We start from the raw sequence: 25,719 nt of genomic DNA, 5'->3' as shown, positions 1-25,719 counted from the left end.
TCGTTAGTAACCTACAGCTAGTTGTACACAGTTAGATGTACAGAAATAAATAAATATAAATTATCTTGGATCAATCCACGACCCAGTGTATACAACCCTCAGGCTAGATCACAACTCAAACTATATATATTATTTTGGAATCAACCTCAACCCTGTATAGCTAACTCCAACATTAATGCATATAGAGTGTCTATGGTTGTTCCAATATATTATATATATGGGTCGATATGATATGTCAAAAAATTGTGGGCGGGTTATTCAGAGCCAGCAATTGGCTGTCGGATTTCGTCCCGCAACTAGAATAAGATCGCTTCGGGGGTTACTGTGATGTGGCTGAATGTAGAGCAGCCCGCCCTTACAGCCTTTGATCAGTAGATTATTTAGAACTTCGGAAGATGGTCAAGGTAGCTTGCTTCCAAGCCACTGCACTAGATGCGCATGTAGTCATAGTAGTCGGCCCACGATGCCTCTGTTCTATACTAAAATACTATTTCGGATGAATGGGGAATTCAGTCGCTCTTTGATCTGCAGAATAAGGCCTACGAGCTCTCCCCCAATAGCGCTACAGAGGAGTCGTCCTTGAGAAGGCTCTATAGCCTTCTGGAGGATCTCGATCAGTACGGGAGGACCTCTAGAACTTTCTTTTCATTGAGCGAAAAAGTATCCCTGAGAAAAGAGAGTCTTGACGCGGAATCTAGGGAGTCTTGATCCGTAATCTGATCAGTATAGGTGGCTTTTTTATTGATAAAGTAAAAGGAGGTTATTCAGTAGCCATCGCGGGTTTCATTACTTTTATTCCATTCTGTCCTCTCATAAGAGGAAGGATATCGAATGATCAATTCACCATTGAGAGCATTAAGCCCAAAAGGACGAATATTGTGGTGTTCTAACAGCAGCAGTCAAACGGGGGCGTGAATACGAGATGCCAGCGGAAAAGAAAAGGATAGAAGCTGGAGACTGGCCTATATTCCTACTAATGTGATCCCCATTACTTCAAATATGTTCTACACTACGATATATTGCTCTGATTTACAATTCTCTTTTTTGAAGCAGATAGTTCACAGTGCTCATTCTATCGATACAGGGAAAAAAAAGAATAATGTTTACACTCCATTTTCATTACGAAGATGTATCACGTCAGGATCCGTTGCTCAAACCGAATCACGCCAACGTTATGGAAGTTCCTGGATCGTGTAAAATAAGAGTAGTACCAAAGGCAGCACCTTCTGATTTCATAATCAAAAATGGAAAATTGGCTATGGAGATTCCGTGCGGTCAGAAATTAATACAGACACAAAGGGCTTCGACAGGAAAGTCGTTTCGATCCAATTCATTCTCGGGGTCAAATAAAGACAAAAAAGGATATGTCAGTGACCTAGCACGGCAAAGCACTCTCCGAGGCCCTGGAATGTCTCATTTTTTGGTAAGAATCTCCGCAGTAATGTCTCTGTTAGATTTTCCGGTCGAAATACGGGAAAAGTCCATTCAATTCTTGATGGAAATGGAGTTTTGCGAATTCTCCCCGGAACTGGAAGATCATTTCGAGATCTTCGAACATATTCGAGGGTTCAATGTCACTATTGTAACTTCGGCCAACACACAAGATGAGACTTTACCACCGTGGAGCGGCTTTTTTCAAAAAGATGAGGGGGAAAGTCAGTAAGATGTTGGAGAAGCAAAATATACGAGATCACAAACGTAGATTGCTCGCGGCTAAGTATGAATTGAGACGAAAGCTTTATCAATTTGTAAAGATACCGATCGATCTAGTGATATGCGGGACAAACATCATTAGAATTTGTCCAAGTTGCCAAGAAATAGTTCCTTTGCACGAGTAAGAAACCGATGTATTTCCACGGGTCGCCCTCGTTCCGTATATAAGTTCTTTCGAATTTCTCGTCTCGTTTTTCGTGGATTAGCATCTCGGGGTCCTTTGATGGGCATAAAGAAGTCATCTTGGTAGCATCAAAGCAATAGAACAAGGGTTAGCTCTGCAGCTGGTCTACAAGCAAGGTAAGTAGGTCCATGCGACCGAACCCGGATGTACCCTTTAGCCGCGAGGGGAACCGGGTAAACAAAGTCGCGATCAGAATGAATGGTAGTTCGCTGGGTCTGTCTTTTGCTCCCAGAGGTGCTGGTTCGAATCCAGTTCGTGACAACCACAAAGCCTTTGATCATAGAATATCTTGGGACCCCCGCTGGTAAATACGGGGCTCTGGCAGCTGCACTTTTTTTTATGATGCATCGAATGCTTCCTCTGCTTTCAGCAAAAATCCCAAATATTCTCGAGGCACTCTTTCTCTTACTCTTATAGCGCTCTTTCCTTCGAGCTAGCCGGAAGAGATCCATTTCTTTTGTCTGTAAGAGAAAAGGCGCTTATTCCATGAAATAGGAGCGCAGCGGAATCATGAACAAACAAGAACAACCACTTCCTTATCTACGCTATTGACTTTCCTCCCCTCGTGGGAAGTAGCAAGAGCCTTTATCTAATCTACTATTGAACCATCTCACCTGAAAGTCAGTCGCTACCTTAAGGCATGCCTTGACTCCACTCGATGGGGCTTGCTTTCCTAAAGAGAAGACGAAGAGGATGACACTGGGGATCGTTCTTACTTAAAGAAATTCCCATGAGCTGCCTTGAGCTGGTAACTCCAAAATCGACGATTCTTGGCCACTGACTTACTGCTTTCACTCAAATGCCACTGATGCGTAAGACATTGAGTTGGACTACTTTCCTTCTGGTAATGCCTTTCCCTGTGGTCACCTTGCCCTTCTACTTATTGGCTTGGCTATTTCGAAGGATTCGCTTCGGCGGGTGATTGAACTAAAAAAGAATTTTTGAAAGTGGCACTCCTTCCTTGCTTCTTACCCCCGTAGTGGGATATTTTTTGACAATCGGTCGTGGATTCCCTGGCTTGGCTAGGAACCTAGTCCCTTCTTGTGACAACAGAAGAGAAGGAATTGCCTTTTTTCTCTCTTTTTCGCCTTTGGCCTGGTCAAAGCAAAAAAGCCACTACCAACTATGATTTCCACGAAATGCTAGTCGAAGATCCACTATTTACTTATTTCTAATAAGATAGGACCATCGGAAAGAAAGTCAAGTAGAATCCCGTGCTTTCGGGTGATTCCGCATTCAAATGCTACCCGCGTGAATGCTAGTCGAATCTGTATGCCCAAACCACATAAGATAAGCTAAGCAGCTAGATCGATTCCAAACGTGTGATTAGTAGCTGATGCAGAAAAAAGAAGAACAACTTCTCCTTCTATCCATTCTGCCTCAGATCCAATCTGACTGCACTGACGAAAGAACAATGTCCGCCATGATCACCCATGTGACAGATGGTGACTCCTTCATCGCATCCTTTGCTGAGGTAGAGTGCCTGAAAGAGAAAGAAGAGCTTACTAAGCTAAAAAGCGGAATATAGAGCCAAACATGCGGTTTTTTCTCGTCAAGCAGCAAGAAAATCCTGGGAAAAAGGTAGGGTAGAATCGCCGAGTCGTCTAGCACCGTTCCCTGCCTCAACTCCACAATCACAATCATTTGTGAATAAAAAAGGTGGTTTGCTGCTGTCCCCGGCATTGGAAAGACCTGACAAAGAATCCAACTATTGGGAAATGTGCTATATGGAGGTTTTTTTTATGATTGTTGACGTACTGACTCATGCTCAGGATCCACTTATGGTGGTTCGGCTTGCTTCTCTGTTGGCATTTCCTAGACCCAAGACCGACTAATATTATAATACTGCATGCAGAATGGATAGCACAGGTCGGAGGGGAAGAAGAAGGGACGAGTACGATGGGAGGGGCCTAGGAAGATGTTCAACAACCATCTCCTTTCCGTCCAGAATGTAGTGTAGAAAAGAAAAGAATCTTTCCTGCTTCAGAGCTATTCAGAGCTAATAGGATAGGTATTCTATTTGAAAGAAGGGGGCTACCCTAAGGTGGGATAGTGTGTCAGTAAACACGCAGTGGTTTAGGGCAAAGAGCTCTAGACAGGACATATTCCATTCTGGGTTCCACCCGCTTCCAGTCGAGTTCTATAGATTCCGATAGAGTCACTGCTCGCTTTTGCTCTTGACAAGATGCCCTAGTCCTTTTGGTAAGCGTAAGCATTTCGTAAGCAGAAAAAACTAGATATGAAACTCCCGGTATCAGTTACAATGCTCACTATTACGGATCCCACGACGACAGCTCCCGCTGAAGCAATTGTTGTTGCGGAGGTAGCTAAATTACCTATCCGCTATAGACGGAAAAGGCATGCTGTGGTGGACAAACCTTAGTTGAAAAAAAATTCTTGGTGGACCAGAAAGACATTTTTGACCTTGATATAACCCTTTTTATACCGGAGTAAATGAAGACTCCTAGAATGGCACGCACGAAGAAGCCTACTCAGATTAGGAATCCCGCACATTATAAAAAAAGGAAAATGGACCTGCAACTACCTTAGACTTTCTTTAAGGAAGATTGCAAATAAGAGCTGATCCTATAATTGTAATAGTAAGATTAGGATCCCGACTCATCTGTAGATTTAAGGCACATAAGGTAAATACATAGATCTAGGTAAACTTACGTATACTATACCTATACGGATCCTTTCTCTTATGAAAAGGAAAACAACGGGATAGCTATGCCGCAGTCAAAAAGACATATTTATGGATATGTACTAAGCCAGCTCTTTATACTAAGGCATATTAAAAAATGGGGTTCGATATAAATAGTATATGGCGATAATCGAATGCTCTTTCCATGCTTCCTTTTAAATAGTAATAGTCATATGCCGCAAATCCTATGTTTAAAGCCAGGATGGATGGACAAGAAGTTTCAAGCTTGAAGGCTAGTTTCGTACGCACAACAGCCAAACTATTGGATTTCGTTCCCTACGTCACCTGGTCTTGGATTAAACCTCTGCTCTCCTAATAAAGTCTATAGGCTTTAGTTTAGGTTCAATCAACTAAGTTTAGCTTAGGTCCATCAATCAATCTCTCATAAACCCCTAAGCTGAATCTATATGGGGCATTGTGTTAGGCCTAGCTTGTGTAGGCTATCTTTCACCTATGGTTTAACCCATACTTTAAACTCTTGTCATTAGGCCCAAAATTCCTTGTAACGCTCTAAGAGGGTAGTGAGGCTTAGATTCCATAGAGTTCAACCTGCATTGAGCTTTAGTTAAGCTACATCCATTTTACAATAGGATATTTTATGTAGCCCAACTCATAGAGAGTTCTGTCACTTGGTCTGAACCTATTTCTTCTATTCCTATGATTGTTCAGTGATGGGTTTTCTCCTTTTACGATTAGGTTTCTATCCCATATCGTGTTGTGCTAAGCTCATTTCTCTTATTAGGTCTTACCTTTTGTACTCTGTGGATGTTCTGCATACCATGCAAGTAATTCATTATCCACACATGTCATACATCTTTCATATAGGATGATCTTAGAAAGCACCTAAGTGTTGGACATTTGCATGATACAGGTAAACTATAGCCTAGAAAGAAGCAGTCAAATCGCTCTAGGTTAAAATAAAACCTACCTCGGAAAACGACTTTCGAAAACAAACTATTACTGCAGATCGACATCGGAGGTGGCCCAAACCTAGGCTGTGACGCTTCCTGGTGAGTACACAATTCAGACTTGAAGTTCGTTTACCGGCATAGTAGAGAAAGGCGAGAAAGACAATTATAAAGAATGGGACTAAAGCAACTTTTTTAGATTATATTCTTTAATATAGCAATAGCATCAACATGACAATAACATTACAAAGCGATATAGGCATTTATCCCATCATCAACCAAGAAAGACACCTACGTTACACTAACAGGCTCCTTTCAGTCGCCCTTTATTCAAAACATAAATACATTATGAAATGAACCCACATATAAAAGTGAGCTGGTCTGCTCATTCTTTGTGTTCGTACATTTATTCATTATTGCAATACAAATAAGACCTCCACTATACTAGTGATGGAGGGGATTCGCGCCGGATGGAACAAGGCGCTTTGAACCATAGACTACTGTTGCTGGAATGAAGGACCGCTCCGGAACAGAATTATGGTGCTTGCTGTGCCCTGATGGTGGAACTTGCATTTTTGGGGGGAAGAAAGCGGCCCCCTTTTTCGGCAGAGTGGGCAGCATCGCTTTCTGTCGTGTAGCCGTGATGCCATTTAGAAAGAAGAGACCAAGAAGAAGAAAAAGAAAAAGCAGTATTTTGCAGATTCTTGCCATCACTGGAAAATCAATTGAGCTGTAGGCATCAAGGTAAGGGACCAAGATTATATACTGCTGCAGAAGCGGAATCGAAGGGCTTGCTTGAAAGGTAAGGATAGCATGATTGGCCGATTGGTTGGAAGGTATGTATAGCATGATTGACTGGTTGCGCATCTCCTTTGCATGATTTCATGTATAGCATGATTGACTGGTTGCGCATCTCCTTTGCATGATTTCATGTGAAGAGCCACCTTTGACTGGCTTTGAATTTGGATAGATCCAGCGGGTACGAACGAAGCGAAGTTCAGTCATAGAAGAAAGCATGGACTTGGCTTGCTTTCTAATCCGAGGGGAACGACAGCTGGATGTAAGGAAACTGACCCCTAAGATAAGAAAATCAAGTACATGAAAGAGACCACCCTTTTTTCAGGCTCTTATGAAGCCGGCAAGTCCATATGCGCAGAAATTCCCCTGCTATGTCGAAAATCTCTCTCCCAGTCTCTAGCTAAGAGGTAGCGAGATTCATAAATAAGAAGTCCATTGGGCTCAAAAGCTCTCTATCCGCCGAGTTGCTGATCTGAAGAACTGCCAGGTCATCTCTCTCGAAAATGACCTTTCTCTAAGGCTCGTCCCAAGCTAGACTCAGCCCATATCTTTTGCCTTGTCATTCTGATACAATATTAATGGAGCGAGTTTACGAGCTAGACTGGTTCAAGAGGAGCGAAGCCATCCCCAAATTTCTTGCTAAACCTAAGCTATCAACCATCTCCCCTATGCCGATCTTATTAGAGAAAGCTACTTCCGGGAGGAAACTAAATAAATAGCGTAGATAAGCTAAGCATTTTCTTCAAACAAATATAGAACCTGGTGTTAAGCATATAGCTAGCGTTCCTTAGTCTCAATCACAGACAGACCTTTTTCGATCTTAGGTGGGCTCTACAACCTCGCAAGGCAGTTGCCAGACTGTTGAGTGAAAGCTCTTTCTATGACAAAGGGTAATCCCACAGAACACAGAAAGTCAAAGACTTAACCAGTCATCTCTTCTTGGACATTTAATAGCCCTTTTGAATACACAAGAGATTTCCTTCTAACATAACAGGGCATTCGTGAACAAGCCCTTCAGCAGTAGATGAGGGCATGGTGATCAAGAGACTGACTGACTTATCTTACCAATTACTCAATGCCGGACCTGAATGTGAATGGCGAATGCCTTCAAGCAAGGAGTAGCGGTAATCTTGTCAATTCTATCCCATAGGGACGTAAGCAAGGTAAGAAAGTCACTAGGTAGCTCTCACAGTACGTAAGGTGAATGAAAGCCTTCTCTTCTCCCTAGAGTCCCCTGCGAAAGGAGAAAGAATTGAAGAGTCAATCGGTAGAAGGAATTTAGCCTCTTTGGCAATCTTCTTTTTAGGTACCGTCGAGCATCTGGAACTCTCCCCTTAACAATTGAGGCACTTCCTACTGGATTACGGCTTCGCTCTAGCTCCAAGTATTCAACTCCGTAACCTATCAGTCAAAGTTTCCCCTGATTGCTACCTTTTTTCCCATTGGAAGAGTTGCACTTTTTGAAATAGACGTTACTCCCGTACCTTATCTAAAGACTTTCTCTACGTATCGTAAAATTCACATAGAGGTCCTGAGCTGGGACTGGTGCACTCTGCTTAGCTTCATTAGCCTGTTCTTGGTGGGTGGGATCTTGATGGGCCACTTTTATGGCTTTGTGGGCTTTGGATTAACCCGTTGTGGAAGACTGCTTGATGCTTGGGTGATGGTTTTCTCGTCATGAGCTGCCCTAAGCCCAGAAGTGATGGAACTCTCTTCCCTTCTGAAAAGAAAAGAGCTGAAGTGGCCATGTTTGCAGCGCTTATGCCTGCAACGGTTGCGTATACGACATCTCATTCGGCGTGGGGATCAGTCCTTTGGTTCAATGTAGGCTATCTTTCTAAAGAGTGGTTTTGATACCCTTGCTTGCAGGAGGGAATCCTCAGTACGTCATTTCACCAACCTGCACTGAAAGGGGTAAGCGGTACTCTCTTTCGAAATAAGCCCCTTTACTAGGTTGGGCAAGCTGGGGGAAGGGAGGAGTCTTTATTTATTACTAGTTAGATTGACAACAATAGACTGGCCGAATGCATGACGGCTAGAAGAATCATGAGAAGCAAAGTGTTGACCCTTGTGGCAAGAAAAGAAGACCGGGAGCCAAAAGCAGCAAGCACTCAGCAAGTTCAGTGATCATAGGATGATCAAACCATTAGCTATTCATCATCCCAGTTGTAGCCATTGCACCTTATATCAATATCATACTCAATTTAAAGAGTTTCAACCATCTAACAATATTGGTTCACCCGATCCTGTGTGATATGATATGGTTTGTGTGCCACGCATTCAATATGATATATCCACAACTCAGAATTACTAGCTTTATTGCATGAGACCACCACTTGGAACCGATTGAGATGGATATTCCTCCCATTGATGAGGGTGAGGAGCGATGATTCGGAAAGGCTTTTGAACCTAACAGATTAACCTAAGAAAGGTTGCAAATGGATCGAAATGGAGAGCAGATGAATCGCTGTAGCGGTGCTCGATTTCTAGCCCTTGCTTACTCTAAGATAGAAGGCATCGATTCTCTTTGCACAGGTAGTTAAGCTCACAACTATTCGAGTTCTTGGAGTGACAGCTTTGTATACTCTATTCCTTTTCAACTTCATTGATCTGAAAGAAGTGACAGAAGAAAGCTACTGGCACCCCTATAGAGAGAAGCAGGCGGGAAAGCATTCTACTCCGTACCTTCGGGTTCATTAGCGGTGAAAGAGTGTTCAGTGAGTTGTATCTGCCAAGCCAGTTTTAGTTGATTCTCTTGCAATGACAGTTGGAGAAAAGAAAAAGGTCAAGTACTTCCCGATCATCACTAGCGCAGCGGATTGCTCTTTAGTTAGGACTGCCTTTGTAGCTGTCATTTCTCAAAGAAAAGTTTAAGCCACGGAGAACTCTCTCTTACTCAACCTACTATCAGGCTAGCTAAACTCCTCTTTCTCTGCCAACAAGATTGCCTTCCTTCTCTTGCAGCTGCTATGCCAATTGGAGTTTTGCTGTCGATTCAGCCACTAGGTCAGGTGCAGAAGAGCATTTTTTCTAAGTGGAGTACCGGCAGTTCGTTTTCAAACGTAGGTGAGGTTCATCCTTTTTCGAAAGGTGCTGTCCCTGCTTCTCTGACAAATCAGTGACTTCCTACCTTTCTTCCTAAGACTCTAAAGAGCAAAAGAAGGAAAACGGTTTATTGCTGTCATCTCTCGACTTAATATCCAGCGATGTAAATAAGAACCTCTAGCGAGACTATCCCTTACTTTTTAGTAAGAACTTCATACCTTTTAGTAAGAACCTCTAGCTAGACTATCCCTTACTTTTTTAGTAAGAACTTCTAGCGAGACTTTAGTAGAGTCTTCATCACGGTGGTTTCTTCTTAGGTGGTTTCTTCTTAGGTTGTTTCTTCTTAGGTTGATTGTCAGTCAACGGTGCTTTCTTCTTTTTAGCTTTCTTTTTAGGTTCTTTCTTGTCTGTCTTAGGCTTCTTCTTAGGTTGATTGTCAGTCAAAGGTATCTCGTCTACAGTTGGGTTAGTGACCTCTGTAGGTTCTTCTTTCATCTCAGGGTCTATCCCCTTTTCCATAAGCGATAATTTTTCATGGAGACTGTGATTCTCTCTCACAAGATGTGTTATATTTTCACTTAGAAACATGACTAGTCTTTTGCTAATGTGATCTAGTCTAGACAAGTCATTCACTTCAATAGGCTCAGTATCAGACCATTTCTCATGAATATGTACAGGTTTCCTTTTTGCCCCCTTATTAATTCCAACCAGGAATTTTTGGTCTTTCTTGTAAACTTCAAGTGTTGACCACTCAATCCGGAAGTGGGCTTCCACAGTTACTTGTTGCTTCAGATCAGGGTTAGCGAGCTGTGACGGAAACCATTCAGGACTGATTTGGTCCTTCGCAGCCCCTTTGAACTTGACTATCTCCTTTCCATCTACAGTTTTGTAGCAATAGGACTTCAGTGCTAAAAAGAATCCCTCAGAGATTCTGTCCTCTAGCTTAAACTTACCTAAGATAGAACTTGAAATCAATTCATCAGGTAGTGGATTACCTAGCACAACAGAGTCTGTATCTGTATAGTAACAGTCCTCTCTTGAGATATACGGGTATATATAGATCCTAGCATAGGCTGTGATAGCAGCTGAAAGTTGGACAGCTGTGTTCTTCGGTGGATCCCAATAATCATTGGATTTATAGTTGTGATGGTAGGAAACAACGTTGCAGTTGTCGTTAAGCACATCAGCTGATATCAATTCACTTCTTCTTAATAACTTTCTGGATCTTACTGTATCGCAGACCTCGGTTTTTGTGCTCTGAGGGTTAATGCCAAATCTACCATAGAGCGAATTCATAAGGATTTTGTACACATAAGACAACGCATCATTCCCAGACTTCTTAGCTTCTAACCTGCTTTCAAAGAGATTGCTTACAAAGTTACTGAAAGGGCTTTCCTTCTTCTCAAAGAGGTAGCCAGAGAGTGGAATCACAGTGTAGCCAATCTCTCTAGCAAACTTCAATTCTTCGCTAAAGTATACACCCACAAACTTTCCTGTTGGAAAAAGGAGAAGCCCGTTCTTGTCTCGATAGGGTAGAAATGGATTCTTGAGAGTTTTCGGACATTCCACATATGCCTCAATAAACCCTAACTTGTTATCTAAGTCCTTCTCTTGAAGATTTCCATACCAGACAGGCGCACCATGTGGCATTGGGAATTCCTTCATGATAAATGGATAGAGAGAGTTTACATCATAAAAGTATAGGTCCTTGCCATGTGGCTTGTACGCATCCGTGTGACCCCCGTAGTATCCATGTCGTATAAATTGGTCTTCATTTCTGTTAGGGATGTGGATACTAAAATGAGAGTCATCGAAGTATTTCATACGAAAGATGCTCAGTGACAGTGCTGAAAGGGTGATTTTACTCTCAATGTCCACTTTATACAGATTACTATAGATCTCTTGTGCTTTTTGCATCACACCACCTAATAGATAGATGTCCTGTTTCATATAGTCAATATATTCATCTTTCATAGCTGGAAGCTTATCCACGGTAACTTCGTCATAGTTGATAGAACCCTTCGTACCAAAATCAGGACAGAGACTCTTAGCCAGATCATTAAGTGAACCATGGAGTAGATTCAATGAGTCCCTGAAGCGGAATAACATCTTTTTACCTGAATAGACTGCTAACTCGTAAAGCCTATGATTCCTCATAAGAGGTTTTAGATGGAAGTCCTTGTGATTACACGCAAGGTGCTTTAGCAAGATAATACCATCGAATCTAGAAAAGTTGTGGAAGTAAATAGTTTGGACTTCCTTGTTCTTTTTAACAAGAGCAGTGATCCTTAATACCAAGTCAGTAAGTACTTTCTTACTCCGTTTTTCAAAGGCTTCAGGATATAGTATAGAGTAATCTTCGCTATACCAGGTTTCGATCATCCAATTCTGGATTTCTTTACCTGGGAAAACCATCAAGAGACCAGCTGCATAAGGCTTATGAAACTGATTCTTATCCAGTAAGGTCTCGAGATCAGATACAATGAAAGGTCTAAGATTTTGATCTTTTACATCTATCGGGCTTATATTTTTAAGATATCTACGCTTATTATGCTGGATTTTCATTGCTATTATATCATTGGTATCAACAACTCCCACTTCAATAATTTCATTAAGTAAGTTATATCTATCTTCTTCGTCTAGGGAAGGCCTTTTCTTCTTTTTATCCTGGTCTAGATAGACTCTAATCGTGACTCGAACAAGTTGATCCCCATCATCAATTTCTGCTTGTTTAGTGATTAATTTATAGATATTAGAATAGACCACACTTTTGGAAAGTAAACACCCACTATCGTCAGTTAAAGGGATAGCAGGACCAATCGAAAATGTGATCTCCTCTCCGTAAGATCGCCTTATGGTAATTAAAATACCAAATTTAGCGTAACCAGTAGTGATTGAAGGGTAAGCAAACTGGTTTAATAGATCCATTATTAAGAGAGTATGAAGATCGACATCGTTAATAAAAGGTTCTGGATAACAATTTGAAACTATAAAGAAACTGGAAGATTTTAGGAAAGAAGAGTTTTCGCTAATATAAGAAAAGGACAGGAATCGGCTTTCTAACTTACTTATCTTAAAGAAATGAGAAAAACTCTTACTTTAAAGGCGATCCACTCTCTTTTGTGCATGAGTTTAGAGGCTGAAGGGAAGTCTACTCTACTCAAGAGACACTCTCACTCCTATCTTTCTCAGAGCTGCCACGGGAGTGCCATGTTAGGCATTTCTTTTATGTATTTCTTGTTTAGGTGTGTAAGACCTGGTCATTCTCTAAACCGTAGGTGTCTTAATGTGTACAATGCTGCTGTAGTATCTTTGTCTTGGCTCTTTCCGGATTCTATCTGCTGGGTGATTTCCTGTGATCCGTTCAATGGAAAGCGAAGCGATCTGTCGTAAAAGCACGAAGAAAGGGGTTAGCTAGGCCCCCCGCCTGATCAGGGTTTCCACCCGAACTAGTAGAAGAAAGACGGAGCAGAATCTTTTTCTTTTAATAAATAATCAAATTCTCAGCACATACAGATTTCTGCCGATCCTTCAAGCAGTACTGCTTCTCATGATTCTCAGTTGAGGGTGGGTTGACCCGGGCCCGGACGAACCTTCCAACAAGCAGAATAGAAGGTGACCACAAAGCCATCTCTGTGGGAGGCTGCTGCCCATAAGGTCATACCCGGCATGGGAAAGAAAAGCGGCGGACAACCGACTGAACTGGGGAGCCTAAACGGCATTGAGGATGAGTCCACCGGTCGGCAAACGGCTTCTATCTACAGGTTCTTTCATTATGGATCGGTCGACTTGTCACGATTGATTGCTCACACACAATTAGGTTAGGCAGGCTTGGGGAGGTGATCTGAATCGCTATCGATACGATGCGGGGCTTATTTGCTGACCGTAACGAACCCCCTAAAAAGAGCTGGGAGACCTTTGACCTGGGCTGGGGAGGGATTGGGGTCGCTTTGCTTTAGAACTTTAGTTCGTAACAAGGCTCGAAGACCTCCGACTGGATTTGAGATGGATCAGATAGGGCATCCATTTACGGCGTGGGTGGGATTAGCAGTTTGATCTATTTCCTTCAATGGTAGGAAATCCGCATCCGTGGGGGTATATGGGGGGAAGCCAGTCTGCAGTAACTCTACTTGCTCCTTTGGATCACTAAGGAAAATCTTCACTCACACATACCGCAGTGTATTCTTGTCAACTCACATAGTCGCACCTACCAGCACAACAAGACGACTACCCCCTGCACGCCACTAAACGGTGCTATTTAATGCTTTGGTTCGCCCAATACAAGAACTACAGCCCAAGCTTAAGGTTAAAGCCGTGGACTACGCCCCCGTGAGAGCCCTCTATTTGAATAACGTACTCCTCCCCATACCTTCACCGGGAATGATTGACCTTCGCATTCAAATAATAGCGCATCGCATAATGGTTGTACTCCTTCCCATTTCTTCTTTTATGATTTTATCTACTTGAAATGCTTATAGCTAAGTGCGGAGAAGGTACCCAGGGGACCAAATGAAACGGCACTGAAGGGTCTTCAATTAAAGCTTCGCCAGTACTGAAAGACGACTAAATATTTATAAAGCAGACCTTAGGATAATACCCCACCTTACCAGATTTGTAAAAAAAGGAAAGGCTCGAAAGACCTACTTGACAAGTTTCCTTATGGGTGAGTTCGTGGGTGGTTTAAGTCGAGTGTAGCGAAGGGAATGGAATGAACTGCAGGAGGCTGAAAAGCCGTAGTGCGCTAGCGCTAGCGAGTTAGCGCAACAACTTACTGTCTTGTTTTCTTCGCTGCTTCTTTTTTTTTTACAAAAGATTAAACGAAAGCGGTTGCTAATGCTTGTAGCTTGCTTCTGTCCTTAGTCAATTTTGGACTGAAGCTGTTCTGACTGGCGTATCTTTTTTGAACCGAATACCTTCCTCTGTCATCTCTGGTCTGTCTCTTTTTGAGAGAAGATTTTATACCACGCCTGACTATGAAGAGCTTTGAGTCTATCGGGAGAGGATGTGGTGGTAACCCCCCCCCCCCCCTCAGCTTCGTCTAGAGCCGGGCGTCCAGCCGTGTAGGAAGACTCACCCTAGCCACTATAGCGACCCCACCCCCAACTCTAGCTGAGAAGCACCCTCCATCCACTTCCCCTTTTCCGTGTACCTAAAAGCCCGCCCGGTTTATGAGCCCATTTCCGATTCCCTTACCCAATCTCATGAGAAGCAAGCCCAGCAGGCCCTACCTTAAAATGTCCCCAGACAGCCAGCCCTCACCAGGCTGCTAGCATTGCTAAATTCTCCGCCACGAAGCAAGCTCTCCCGAATATGACAGATGCGGAAGCGGGGAAGACGGAAGTGGCTAAAGAAGTCGGAGGAAGAAATTGGGCAACTGTATACACGAGGGTACATTAGTCTTCTGGGAATTGGCAACATTGACAGAAAGGGGAAAGGGTAGGAATACACTTTTTTAGGTAGCCTTCATACTCTCTTAATAGATAATGTCTCTCAGTAGTGCTTTATTCCCCCTTTTAGCAAGAGGAGAGAGGTATTGGTTTATTTATTGCTTTAACTCCATTAGCGCTCGCTTTTCAGGTAGCAATGTAGTCGGCTTATCGCCTGTTTAAACTCACTCTGTAGGTCAGTTTATTGCTTCTTTGGCCTGGTCCTTTATACTCGTGTAAGGTATTCCTCTCGTTCTGTTCAAGAAAGACAGTAGCCCGTTAGCAGTTCACCGGGCAAGGTGGAGTGATTCCAATTTCCAAGCATGACGGAATCAAGGAAGATTCTCTGCATCTGAGATAAGTTTGTCTTGCTTCTTTCTCTCTGCCTGTGGCATTCCTAAGGACCCAGGGTCTTCTCTTCCGAGCAGTAGCAGCAGCAGCAGCGGGAGAGTCGGTAAGTCAATTGGGTAAGTCAATTGGGATAGTAGGGGGGACGGTGCTTCGGGTTAGCACTCTCTCTTTCCGTCGGTGAACAAGTCTCATTCGTTTGGCCGGCCATAAATCAGCATTGAAATCCTTTTTTCCATGGGCATAGAATTCTTTTGACTTACGAGTAACAGGCTCTGAAAGAGGTTCATCAACTACGGAGGATCAATTAGCATTACCTCACCCAAAATTGGCACATGAGCACTCGAAACCGCCTCTCCTCTTGTCCCGAAACCTTAGACGAGCGACTATGCTTAAACGGGTATGTATGCAGCTTTCTTTTGGGGAGGAGAAGTGCTACCTGTCGACCGACCTTAGAAGGGAGACTACCGTCGACCGTTAGGGAGACTATCGCTGGAGTAGAGTTAGGTTGGCCTCCTCCTAAGTTATTATGGAACTGTCTAAAAAAGGGTGCAAGAACTACATAGGTCTGAGACTCACTTCCTTGGGAAATGTGTTATGTAGGCTGCAGCCGTTCAAATCAAATGTAATAAATGGTTGTTCGACCAAATCAGGGTGTCAAATAATAGATTCTATGCCTTATACTGCCAGAAGACCGATAAGACTGACCAGAAAGAAGAGCTGGAAATTGCATCTTTTGAATCAAAAACGGAAGATGTTCATCCCCAAGCCTAGCCTACTCTACATTCTCATATGGTTTCGCGGGCACGTCCAACCCCACTTGCCTATTCAAAGTCTAAAAGCCGGTCAATAAGACAGATCCGGATCCTAGTGCTTTCGAGATGGTTCGATCGCTAACAAAGACAAGCATGGGAAAAGAGCTGACTCCCCAACTCCAAGAGCTCAAGCCTTAGTAACGCGCATCCTCATTGCTCGCGTAAAGCAAGCAGTCGAAGGCCGAATAGTGCATTTCCGGGTAAAGTATTCCGGTCGTTGAAAGAAGCAAGCCTATAGCCTTTGAAGGTGCGAAGGAAGCAGCATGGTGAGGGGTATAAGTAGTCTAAAACGCCCTGCCGCCCCTAAAGCTAGGACCTTTAAGAGAGGAGGCTTCAAACACTCGCTAAGCCCCTATTGAATACGGCGAGCTTGTTAGTCTTCCTTCCTGGGTGCTTGCCCGGGGTTGGTCTTAAGTACGCTCTTTAACATCGACCTTAAGGAGTGTTACTAACCTTCATCGTCATTGGCTAAGCAGCTAGTTGCTCGGCCTTAGTCTTGGGCTGATCTCACACTTCAATCAAGCCTTTCGTACTTCGATCCAATCAATCGATCGATCAAGAGGCTAATCTCTTTTGTTTGGGCCAAAAGAAAGTCCTCGCTTTCTCTTGAACAAGGGAAGGGCAGCATAGCATTAGCTTCAATTAAACAAGCTCAACCTTGAGAAAGGTGGTAGGCCGAAGAACCGTTGAACGCTTCAACTTGGCCACTGAAGAAGGCGAAGGCTGGGCGAGAGACTAGAAGTGGTTCGTTTTCTTTCCTTCTTCTTGAGTGATAGTAGCTCATCTCTCTTCTTTCTTCTGTCCTTTACCGGTAACTAGATCAATCGCTAGCTGGAAAGTTTCCACTGTCAACTGTCGTAAGAGGTCCTTTTCCAAAATAGGGCATGGAAGCTTTCTGCTATTAGAGGAGAGTTTTTACTGCAAGGGTGGAAGGGGGATTACGCGACTTACAACTCATTTCCTTAACCCCGAAATAGCAACTTGGTTATAGCTGAGAGAAAGACTCTAAACAAAAGGTACTGGACAAGCTCTTAGGGAATAATCTCTTTCTTATTTCTTTCATGACTAAATATCTCTACAGCCGGTCGGTTGGAGTTGGATTGAATTGACTTCTTCCCAACAATGAATCCCGTTCAAGCTGTGATAAGAGGACGTTTCCGTACCCCTTACCTTACTCAAGAAAGAAAGTCATGCTGATCAGTAGTAGTGTCCAAGAGGAAGGGTTGGCGCTTTGAGCTACCTATTTTTTGTGATCAAATTAGAAACTTCGCTTCTCACGTTGCCGTAGATTCTCCGGAAGAAAGCAATCGGCTTTAGCCCAAGTTGTAATGACTGAGCTTGCTCCCTGTCGATGAAGAATGTTTTTCGAAAGCTGCCTAAAAGACTTGCTGGGTTCACTTCGCTTTTTCCTTGACTTTTGAGAGGAATGGTTTCCGATGAACTACACCCTTTACCAGTTGATGAATCATGCTTCGAACACCTAGACCATCTTCCGTTTAGTAACGTCTGCCCTTAGATAGTGATGTGAACCCGCCTTCCTTACCTTTCTCAATAGATAGGTTTGTACTACTTCCAGTCAAAACAGCTCTCCATGTAAGCTATTCTAGCAAGTCTTCATTGGAGGATAAGTAGCACTAGGCTAGTAACTTGTTTGAACTAGTTGATGTCACAGATTACTCATGGTTGTACGAGCTCTAATAGCAGTTGAACCCAGCCAGCGAATACACATTCGACCTAGGAAAGAACAATCAACACAGGCCTATAGCGGATCCCTTATCCGTCTTGAGTACTCTAGCCTTTTCCAAACGTTCTTTCAGCTATGGGGCTTCCCCCGCATTGAGACTTTTCTGGGATTTCTTTCCTTCAAAGGCTATAGGCTTGCTTCTGACCTGCCACTCTACAGAATTCCTTACAATTCCGTCTAAATTGATAGTTAGCCGCATTCAAAATGTATGAACTCCGGAGCTAGGTTGTATGATTCCCGTCCTTACTACTAAGGCTAGCTAGTTGCCCCACCTCCTAATAAATCTTGCCTTCCTCTGCTGCCCCGGGAGAGTGAGTTTGTATGCCTGTTGCTTCTTTTGTTGGGTAGGTTGGAGTGCTTTAATCAGACTTGACCGAGTAGATCATGTTGGGATCTTCACCATGAATGATCCTCCGGGCGAAGCATCTCATGGCACACCATTGATCAATAAGACAGGAGAAATAGAAAATACAGGGAGAACCCCCATTCCTATCAGCGTGAAATGACATTCATTCAATCAGTCTTCTCCTCTGCTCTCTCTGTCCCTGGCTTCTACTTTCACTTACCTTCTGGCCTCAGTCACTTTGCCCCTTCCGCTCCTCCATTTAACAAGCAATTTAGTGGTTGTTCGCTCCTGAACGAAGCTATTGGGACAGCGGCTTTGATAGCGCTTTCTCTTATTCCTGTCCAGGTTCTATCCCTTTCTGGAACTCTCGTAAGCTATCCCTTTTAAAGGTGTCATGCCAAAGTCTTGCATTAGGACTGACAACGAGTTAACCTGACATTGAGTATAGTATCTTATTCTAGGAAGCCTGAAACTCACGAATCTCTTACTAAAAAAGAAGTCCCGAAGAAGGTGTTCGCATACTTCTTGAAATAGATCGTAATCTATGACTTTATCTTAGCGAGCGATGCCTATAAGAGCTAGGAATGAGGTTAAAGCAAAGACAGATTGAGAAAGCCTCCTTTGCCTTCTCATTAGCCGGATGAGATCGTATCCATTCTTTAGGAGCGTTTTTCTTCTCCCTTATTATCCTTTTCTAAGGAACTAAGGAGTTAACGATAGATAGAGCATACCATACATTTAGTAGGAAAGATAGCTTCATTCGCATTCCTTATCAGACCAGACTCTTGACTTGCTAGGTGCGTGCTAATGGATCGCCCTTCTTGGCCCGGGTAGCCATTCTTCTATGTTATAGTCCTCTGCCTACTCTCGATAGCCTCAGGATATTCACACTTAGCAGCAGCGAGGTACTTGCTTTAGCGAAGCTTAAGGAGGAGTGTTAATGATGGAAAGGGTGAGGTTACGAAGCATTCTATTCTAAAAGCATTCCAACTCGGTTTTCAAGGTGAAAGAAGGAGCCGTACAGGTACAAGCGTGGCCGCTAAACTCCTCAAGTGCACTTTTTGGGAGGTTTTGAAATACGCTCAACGAAGGCGAGGGGTCTTCAACTGCTCTCCCGATCCCTTTCACCTAACCCTCGGATAGGTTTGAGTTCTGCGGGTAAAAGCGCTACAGGCTCTACTTCATAGGGGTCCCTTCCTTCTGACTCCCATTCCTTATGTCTTGCTTTCAAAGGCCTTTCTTGGCTCTATAAAGCAAAAGCATTTTCCTGATTCTAGCAAAAGTTCCCCGGAAGTTTAGTTGAAGTCGTGACGGCTGAATCAACTGCTGCTCTTTGTGCTGTTCTTGCTGACCTCTTAGACTGAGAAGTAGACTGACTCGGAAGAGCTCATTGCATCGAGGTAGCTTCGGTAGAAGCGATTTTTCTATGTGCCAGCACCTATGTGATTCTACTGCGAACCAAACTCCTAAGAACAATCGGGCGGGGGATTCTTGAACAAGAGATTCGTCTTCGTCTTTTGCGAATGAAAGCACTATGTCTCCTGGCCGGGGAAAGGAATTGAATAAGAAGAAGATGATTCTAGTCCTCCTGCTAGTGCGCTGTACACTTCATACTTCCTAGAAAAGTTGTAGTAGTCTTTCACTTCCCAAAGAGTCCTTCTGATAATAGACTTCCAAGCCAAACATAAGAAAGAGGGCAGCTAGCCTGTCTACTATCCCATAGAAGGGGAAGCAAGCAAAATTAGCCACGGATCGGAGGGGGGAAAGAGTCTTGTAACTGAAGTAGACTACCGAACGGGTGTGGGGAAGAATCTCACCAAAGGAACTACCTTTCTGATTCCGGTTCACTCAAGCGATTCAAATCTCTTTTCCATAGGCGCTAACTCTTACTTAAACAGCTTCGCTTCCTTACCCAGATGCATGAGATGAAGGAAAGCGAGGGCGAAAGGAAGGCTTTGACTAACTCCTTCTAGGGTGTAATTCCAAGCTCTCGTATGGCTATGAGACTCACAATCAGGCGTCGTACCTTAGTAAGCTTTCAGGAAAGTAAGGACTATTTATTGTATCGCCGCATCAAGGAAAGATGAAATCTTTTCTGTTAATACTCTTTATTCCCACATTTTTGGAATCCGGCGTCGGGACTAATGGGGCTCGAACCCGCAGCTTCCGCCTTGACAGGGCGGTGCTCTGACCGATTGAACTACAATCCCAGGAAAATGAGGTGTACAGCCTCCACTTTTTTTTTCTCTTCATTCGAACTATTGACTTTCGCGGTGTTGTAACAGAAACACGAATGATATACTATATTATATTCTAATAATATTATTATATATATATTTTTTTTAAATGCAGTAGAGTAGACTCATAGTGGGCTAATTCATGAATTGAATCAAATGGTTTTATTTTAAAGAGTCACGCTCTTTCACTTTAAAGGCCCTAAGCTAAGAAAGAGGCTTAAGTCATCGCTTCAAATCCGAGAAAGGGCTTTTTTGAGTTTTGGAATGTTCATTATGATAAGTAGTCGATTAGGAGAACTGCTATGTCACAAAAGGGTATACTCTTCCTCACGTTTCATTATTCATATTTTATGGTTTTCGTATCACGGATCTTGGTTCGCGCTTTATGGCATTTCCGAAAAGAAAAAAATCCAATCCCGCAAAGGATTGTTCATGGAACTACTATCGAGATTCTTTGGACCATATTTCCTAGTATCATCCTGATGTTCATTGCTATACCATCATTTGCTCTCTTATACTCAATGGACGAGGTAGTAGTAAATCCAGCCATTACCATCAAAGCTATTGGACATCAATCGTATTGGACCTATGAGTATTCGGACTATAACAGTTCCGATGAACAGTCACTCACTTTTGACAGTTATATGATTCCAGAAGATGATCTAGAATTGGGTCAATTACGTTTATTAGAAGTGGACAATCGAGTGGTTGTACCAGCCAAAAGTCATCTACGTGTTATTGTAACATCTGCTGATGTACTTCATAGTTGGGCTGTACCTTCCTCAGGTGTAAAATGTGATGCTGTACCTGGTCGTTTAAATCAAATCTCTATTTCGGTACAATGAGAAGGAGTTTACTATGGTTAGTGCAGTGAGACTTGTGGAACTAATCATGCCTTTATGCGTGCGCCCGGAAAGATAGGCCGACTGCTGAGCCCACTCTGGCTCAACCGCACCACCCAGGGTGCGAGCCACCCGAGAAGCAAGCTATTACAGCGAGTGGCTGGAGCAGTATGGAGCCGAGGAGCAAGGCAGCAGATAAGATAGAAGAAGTGGTCAGGCTCCCGGTGGAGCAGAGGATACGGTTAGGATAACGAACTTGAAACACGGAGCCCGAGCGTCCGGTGAGCGAGTGGTTAATGGCCAATAGCGCCCTAGTTGATGGCATTCCTCTCTACGGCTGGCACTCGAGGAACCACGGGGCACTCCATACAGAGCAAACAAGTCTTAGGGATGAGACGCCCGCGTAAGGACCTCAATTCTCATTAGGAGGTCGAACCAAGGACCTATGGAAGTCGGGGCTAGCCCGTCCCCATGGGCAACGCAACAATGTCCTGAGGGAGGAGTTTAGAGGCCTTATAGTAGCACGGACTTTTTTTTCTTTCTAGGTCATGCGAAGGGGGCCAGTCCAAGATCGTACTGTTCCTCTACAAAGACAGCAGACGCTCTCAACGGCTAGGCGCCACTCTCTTTCTGAGTTATTCCAGCTTTTTCATGATTTCGTGCCGCGGTGAACAAACAAAACAAAAAAGAGGGCCATCTCAGCGGAAGGAGAAGGACCTGCAACGGCAGAGACTACTGACCCTATTCTTGTTCCTAGCCGTCTTTTACGAGTCCGGAAAGCCGGATCCTCAAAATAGAATAGAGAAGGGCGGGCAGGGCTTCCGCAAGAGCCTCCCCCCTCTTCCCGGTCTGATGGGAAGGAGCCCTATCAAGGCCATAACCAGTCTCTTTATTTATGTACGTACACCTTTGTTTCAGGGTGGGGCCGCCCTTCCTCCTGCTAATCCGGCCATTTCCGAACCTGTCTTTCTCATCCCATTCAATGGAGGACTTTTAAATTCTTGCGATTCCCAGCCCCCTTAGCTTATTATTTTCATATATCTATAGATATTATTTCTAAAGGGTTCCGCTCGGCTAAATAGGCTCAATGATCTCTTTCTTCCTTCGATAGGCCGGTACGGTGCTCTGCGTGGTTATATTCATACATGTTCCGACTCGCCGGTCATTATGGATCTAGTGGCATGGCGGGGCAAAAGAAAAGGGGGGGGGGGAGCAACTACGAAGCTTCGTAGACTCGACAAGTCGCTCCGCTTATAGAATATAATGAAGCAAGCTAGCGACTCTCCTAGTAGCGAAGGTGCCGGGGCATTCGGGAAGCGACTAGTCGCTTCTGACGAAGCTTCTAGAAGGCCGACCACTACATAGAGAGATCCATATACCAGTCATGAGCGATAGCGAAGCCTAGAGAGGCGCAGGGCAGGATCCAAGAGCTTAGAAAGGGTCAGGAAAGGAGCAGAGAAGGGGTTGGATTTCACCTATGATCAGATCAGTGGGCAACCATAGTTTACTTTTTTCGTAGTGTTGTTAACGTTGTTGAAAGCTCATTACTTATTTAGGTAGGCCTCACTTTTCGGAGCTGCTCCTAGCTCACACTATGGTGGAGGAGGTGCCGTGAAGATCTAGGAGTGTGAGCAGTACGAGCTGAAAGGCTCCCATACTGTTTGGAGGGCAGGGGGCATAGATGCCAAACAAACCTGACCCCTATCTATCGTCGTAGAAGCTGTTCCTAGGAAAGATTATGGTTCTCGGGTATCCAATCAATTAATCCCCCAAACCGGGGAAGCTTAAGCGGAAATGAAAGGGTAGGGTGAGGGAAAAGAAAAGGGGGGAAGCAACTCAATTGTTGGTAAGACGGGTACGTAGACGCACAAGAGAGGTTTTCTAGTCTTTTAGTTGAATATAGGGGGCAGGGGAATATAGTAAGAAAGAAAGATAAAAAGGATAGAAGTCTTACAGGAATTCGATCCAGCCCCGGTTTGAGCATCTCCCTAGCCTACCTACTTTCGAAGCTATCCTTTTGTCTCTCTATCCTTGCTAACGAGAACCTGTGAGATGGCTAGTATACAAGAGTATTCACCACTAATCTCTCAGGCACGGTTGTGCGAGATGCGTGAATCGCAATGCTAGTCGTAAGAGATCATTTCTAGTTTAGCAAGGAGAAGGAAGCAACCGGAGAGCTTCGTTTAAGGACAGGAATGAGCGTAGACAGAGGAGAGAGTTAGAGTGACTCGTTAAAGACAAGAGAAGAAGTAGTCAACGGTTACCAGTTCCGTTAGCCGATTAGCAAGCGGTACTCGAGGAACAGGCTTAGTCAGAGATTCAAAGAGTTGGGTTAGCGATCCTCCTTAACAGAGTCGGGAAAGGGATAGAGAAACAGAGTCGGGGTCATAGTACTGAGCCGGTTTAGTTAGACCTTACCTTTCATTTCATCTTTGTCTTTTAGCTAATGGTAATAGTTTCAAAGATAGACGTGTCACATAATCACATAAATAAGGAAATAAAGTGAGTGAAGGAGTGACTATCGGGGATAGGCACGACTGAACAGACTCAAATGCATAAGTATACTTTAGGAGTTCCTATGGAAAGAAAATAAGGCGTCAACAGTGCCGTCTAGCGCCTTTTAGGCTTAGTCACGTCTCTCCAGATAAGGAAGCAAAGCCATAGCACGAGAGAGAAGGTGTTCCTTCGCCGTTTTATCTCGAGGAAGCGCTCAAGTCGAGACTCTTATATGTCAATAGAGAAAGCAGATTCAGAAAGAAAGCGAGTCATTTTAGTCTGTAATCTTGTAAAAGAGGGTTTCAACTAGACTACGGGTTGTTATTCTAGTAGACATAACCCGAAAGCCGCGCAAACCAGATCACTCTATACTTTTTACACTTGTTCAATCTCTAAAGCAAATTCAGAAACTTTGGAATGGGAGTCAAGCCCGACGAACCAATCTCGATAGTAAGCATTGGGCGGGCGATAGGGAGGACGGTCTCTGGATTGATTTCTGCTGGCAAGGCATAAGAGCCGTTACCTATGGCCTGTGTGGTCTTCTGCGGAATTACCCAATGAATGTCTCCTAACGCCGCGACGGGGACCGGTAGAAGCAGACACAAATTGACTCACTACATGAACTGCATAAGCAATATCTGGACGAATAACAGTAATATATACCAGACCCTTATTACCTCCGTAGAAGTCACATTCTGGGGAGGCTCGGCTTCTACCCAGGGCAGAAGGTGGAGAAGGCTGGGCCGTAGCTACTATTCTAGGATAAAAGTATGACCTCTTTAAGATCTGGGATAGATCTTTCCGATGGTATCCATGGCCCACCCTCGAAATGGCCAAGGCTTTATAATCGGGTATAACTCGGAAGCCGGCTTGTGCTGGATTCCTTCATACCTCTGGCAGGCATCGCAGCTCTTAGCATGTGCTATGTAATCTGCAAGGACCGTAGGCCAGTAGTGGCCATGTCTCCGGATCTCTCTAATTTCCCTCAGCGCGCTCGATCTACCTATCTTTCTGAGTTTGATTGGTTTTCGCTCCAGCTAACCTTTCCATTTAATCACTGACAAAACCTACCTTTGAATTCTTCTTACCCTATGAGCTTTCAGCAAAGGACAGGTTTCTTGGTCCATTGACATCGATCAACGAAATAGACCTCCTTCTTTCACTTTTGTCGTTGTCTTCCAATTCAAATAGCCCCATTAAGTGAGTGTTCCGCGAGAAAAGAGAGGCTGACATCTTTTCTTATCTATCTATTTTCGTAAATGAAGAAGATAAGTGAGAGCTTACTGACTGCATCTTCTAAGAAGGGCTTGGAAGAAGAAATAGAATCTCCTTTCTTTTTCGAGAAAAGGTCCCATCCTTCAATATCATGATTGGGTCGACCAGGCCAGATCATGAGTGAAATATCATGATCGGGTCGACTAGGCCAGATCATGAGTGAATAGAAAATAGAAAATGTACATAGCAGTGCCAGCTGAAATACTTGGAATAATTCTACCACTTCTACTAGGAGTAGCCTTTTTAGTGCTAGCTGAACGTAAAGTAATGGCTTTTGCGCAACGTTGAAAGGGTCCTGATGTATTGGGATCGTTTGGATTGTTACAACCTCTAGCAGATGGTTTTAAATTGATTATAAAAGAACCTATTTCACCAAGTAGTGCAAATTTCTCCCTTTTTAGAATGGCTCCAGTGGCTACATTTATGTTAAGTCTGGTCGCTCGGGCCGTTGTACCTTTTAATTATGGTATGGTATTGTCAGATCCGAACATAGGGCTACTTTATTTGTTTGCCATATCTTCGCTAGGTGTTTATGGAATTATTATAGCAGGTCGGTCTAGTAATTAGGGGGCGGCCGTTCGGTCGTCTATGATACTAGGACCAATAGGTCAAAAATGGGTTTGTGCCGCAGGTGTTGAACGATCCACTCTACACAGGTGTGGGCTTACAGGGCTCATAAATTCTTTCATTCATCAATAGGGCCCTGGTCGGTCACTTTTCTGGGCCGGGATCGATAAGTGGAATGGAAGTCATAAAAAAGATATCTTGATCTTCGCACCTCAGATCAAGAGGAAGGGTAGCTTGTCAAGCTGGCCTAAAATTTGATATATTCTTAATT

At 43.7% G+C, this 25,719-nt stretch overlaps 1 protein-coding gene across 1 annotated transcript; it reads right to left on the bottom strand.

Annotated features, from left to right (window-relative positions):
- Window positions 1-9,649: 9,649 nt before the first annotated feature.
- On the bottom strand, window positions 9,650-12,280 carry LOC139845629 (DNA polymerase-like). The gene has a single exon (XM_071835897.1). It carries the CDS (start codon window positions 12,278-12,280, stop codon window positions 9,650-9,652), a length of 2,631 nt encoding a protein of 876 aa, XP_071691998.1.
- Window positions 12,281-25,719: the final 13,439 nt, after the last annotated feature.

This window comes from Rutidosis leptorrhynchoides, chromosome 1, assembly GCF_046630445.1.
Source record: "Rutidosis leptorrhynchoides isolate AG116_Rl617_1_P2 chromosome 1, CSIRO_AGI_Rlap_v1, whole genome shotgun sequence".
NCBI classification, from domain to species: domain Eukaryota; kingdom Viridiplantae; phylum Streptophyta; class Magnoliopsida; order Asterales; family Asteraceae; genus Rutidosis; species Rutidosis leptorrhynchoides.
Note: the sequence above shows the minus strand (reverse complement) of the source record. Positions and strands in the feature narration are given on the sequence as shown.

What these genes read in the sequence shown, in the direction of transcription:
- LOC139845629 (XM_071835897.1), bottom strand. Translation starts at nt 12,280, where the DNA reads ATGGATCTATTAAACCAGTTTGCTTACCCTTCAATCACTACTGGTTAC.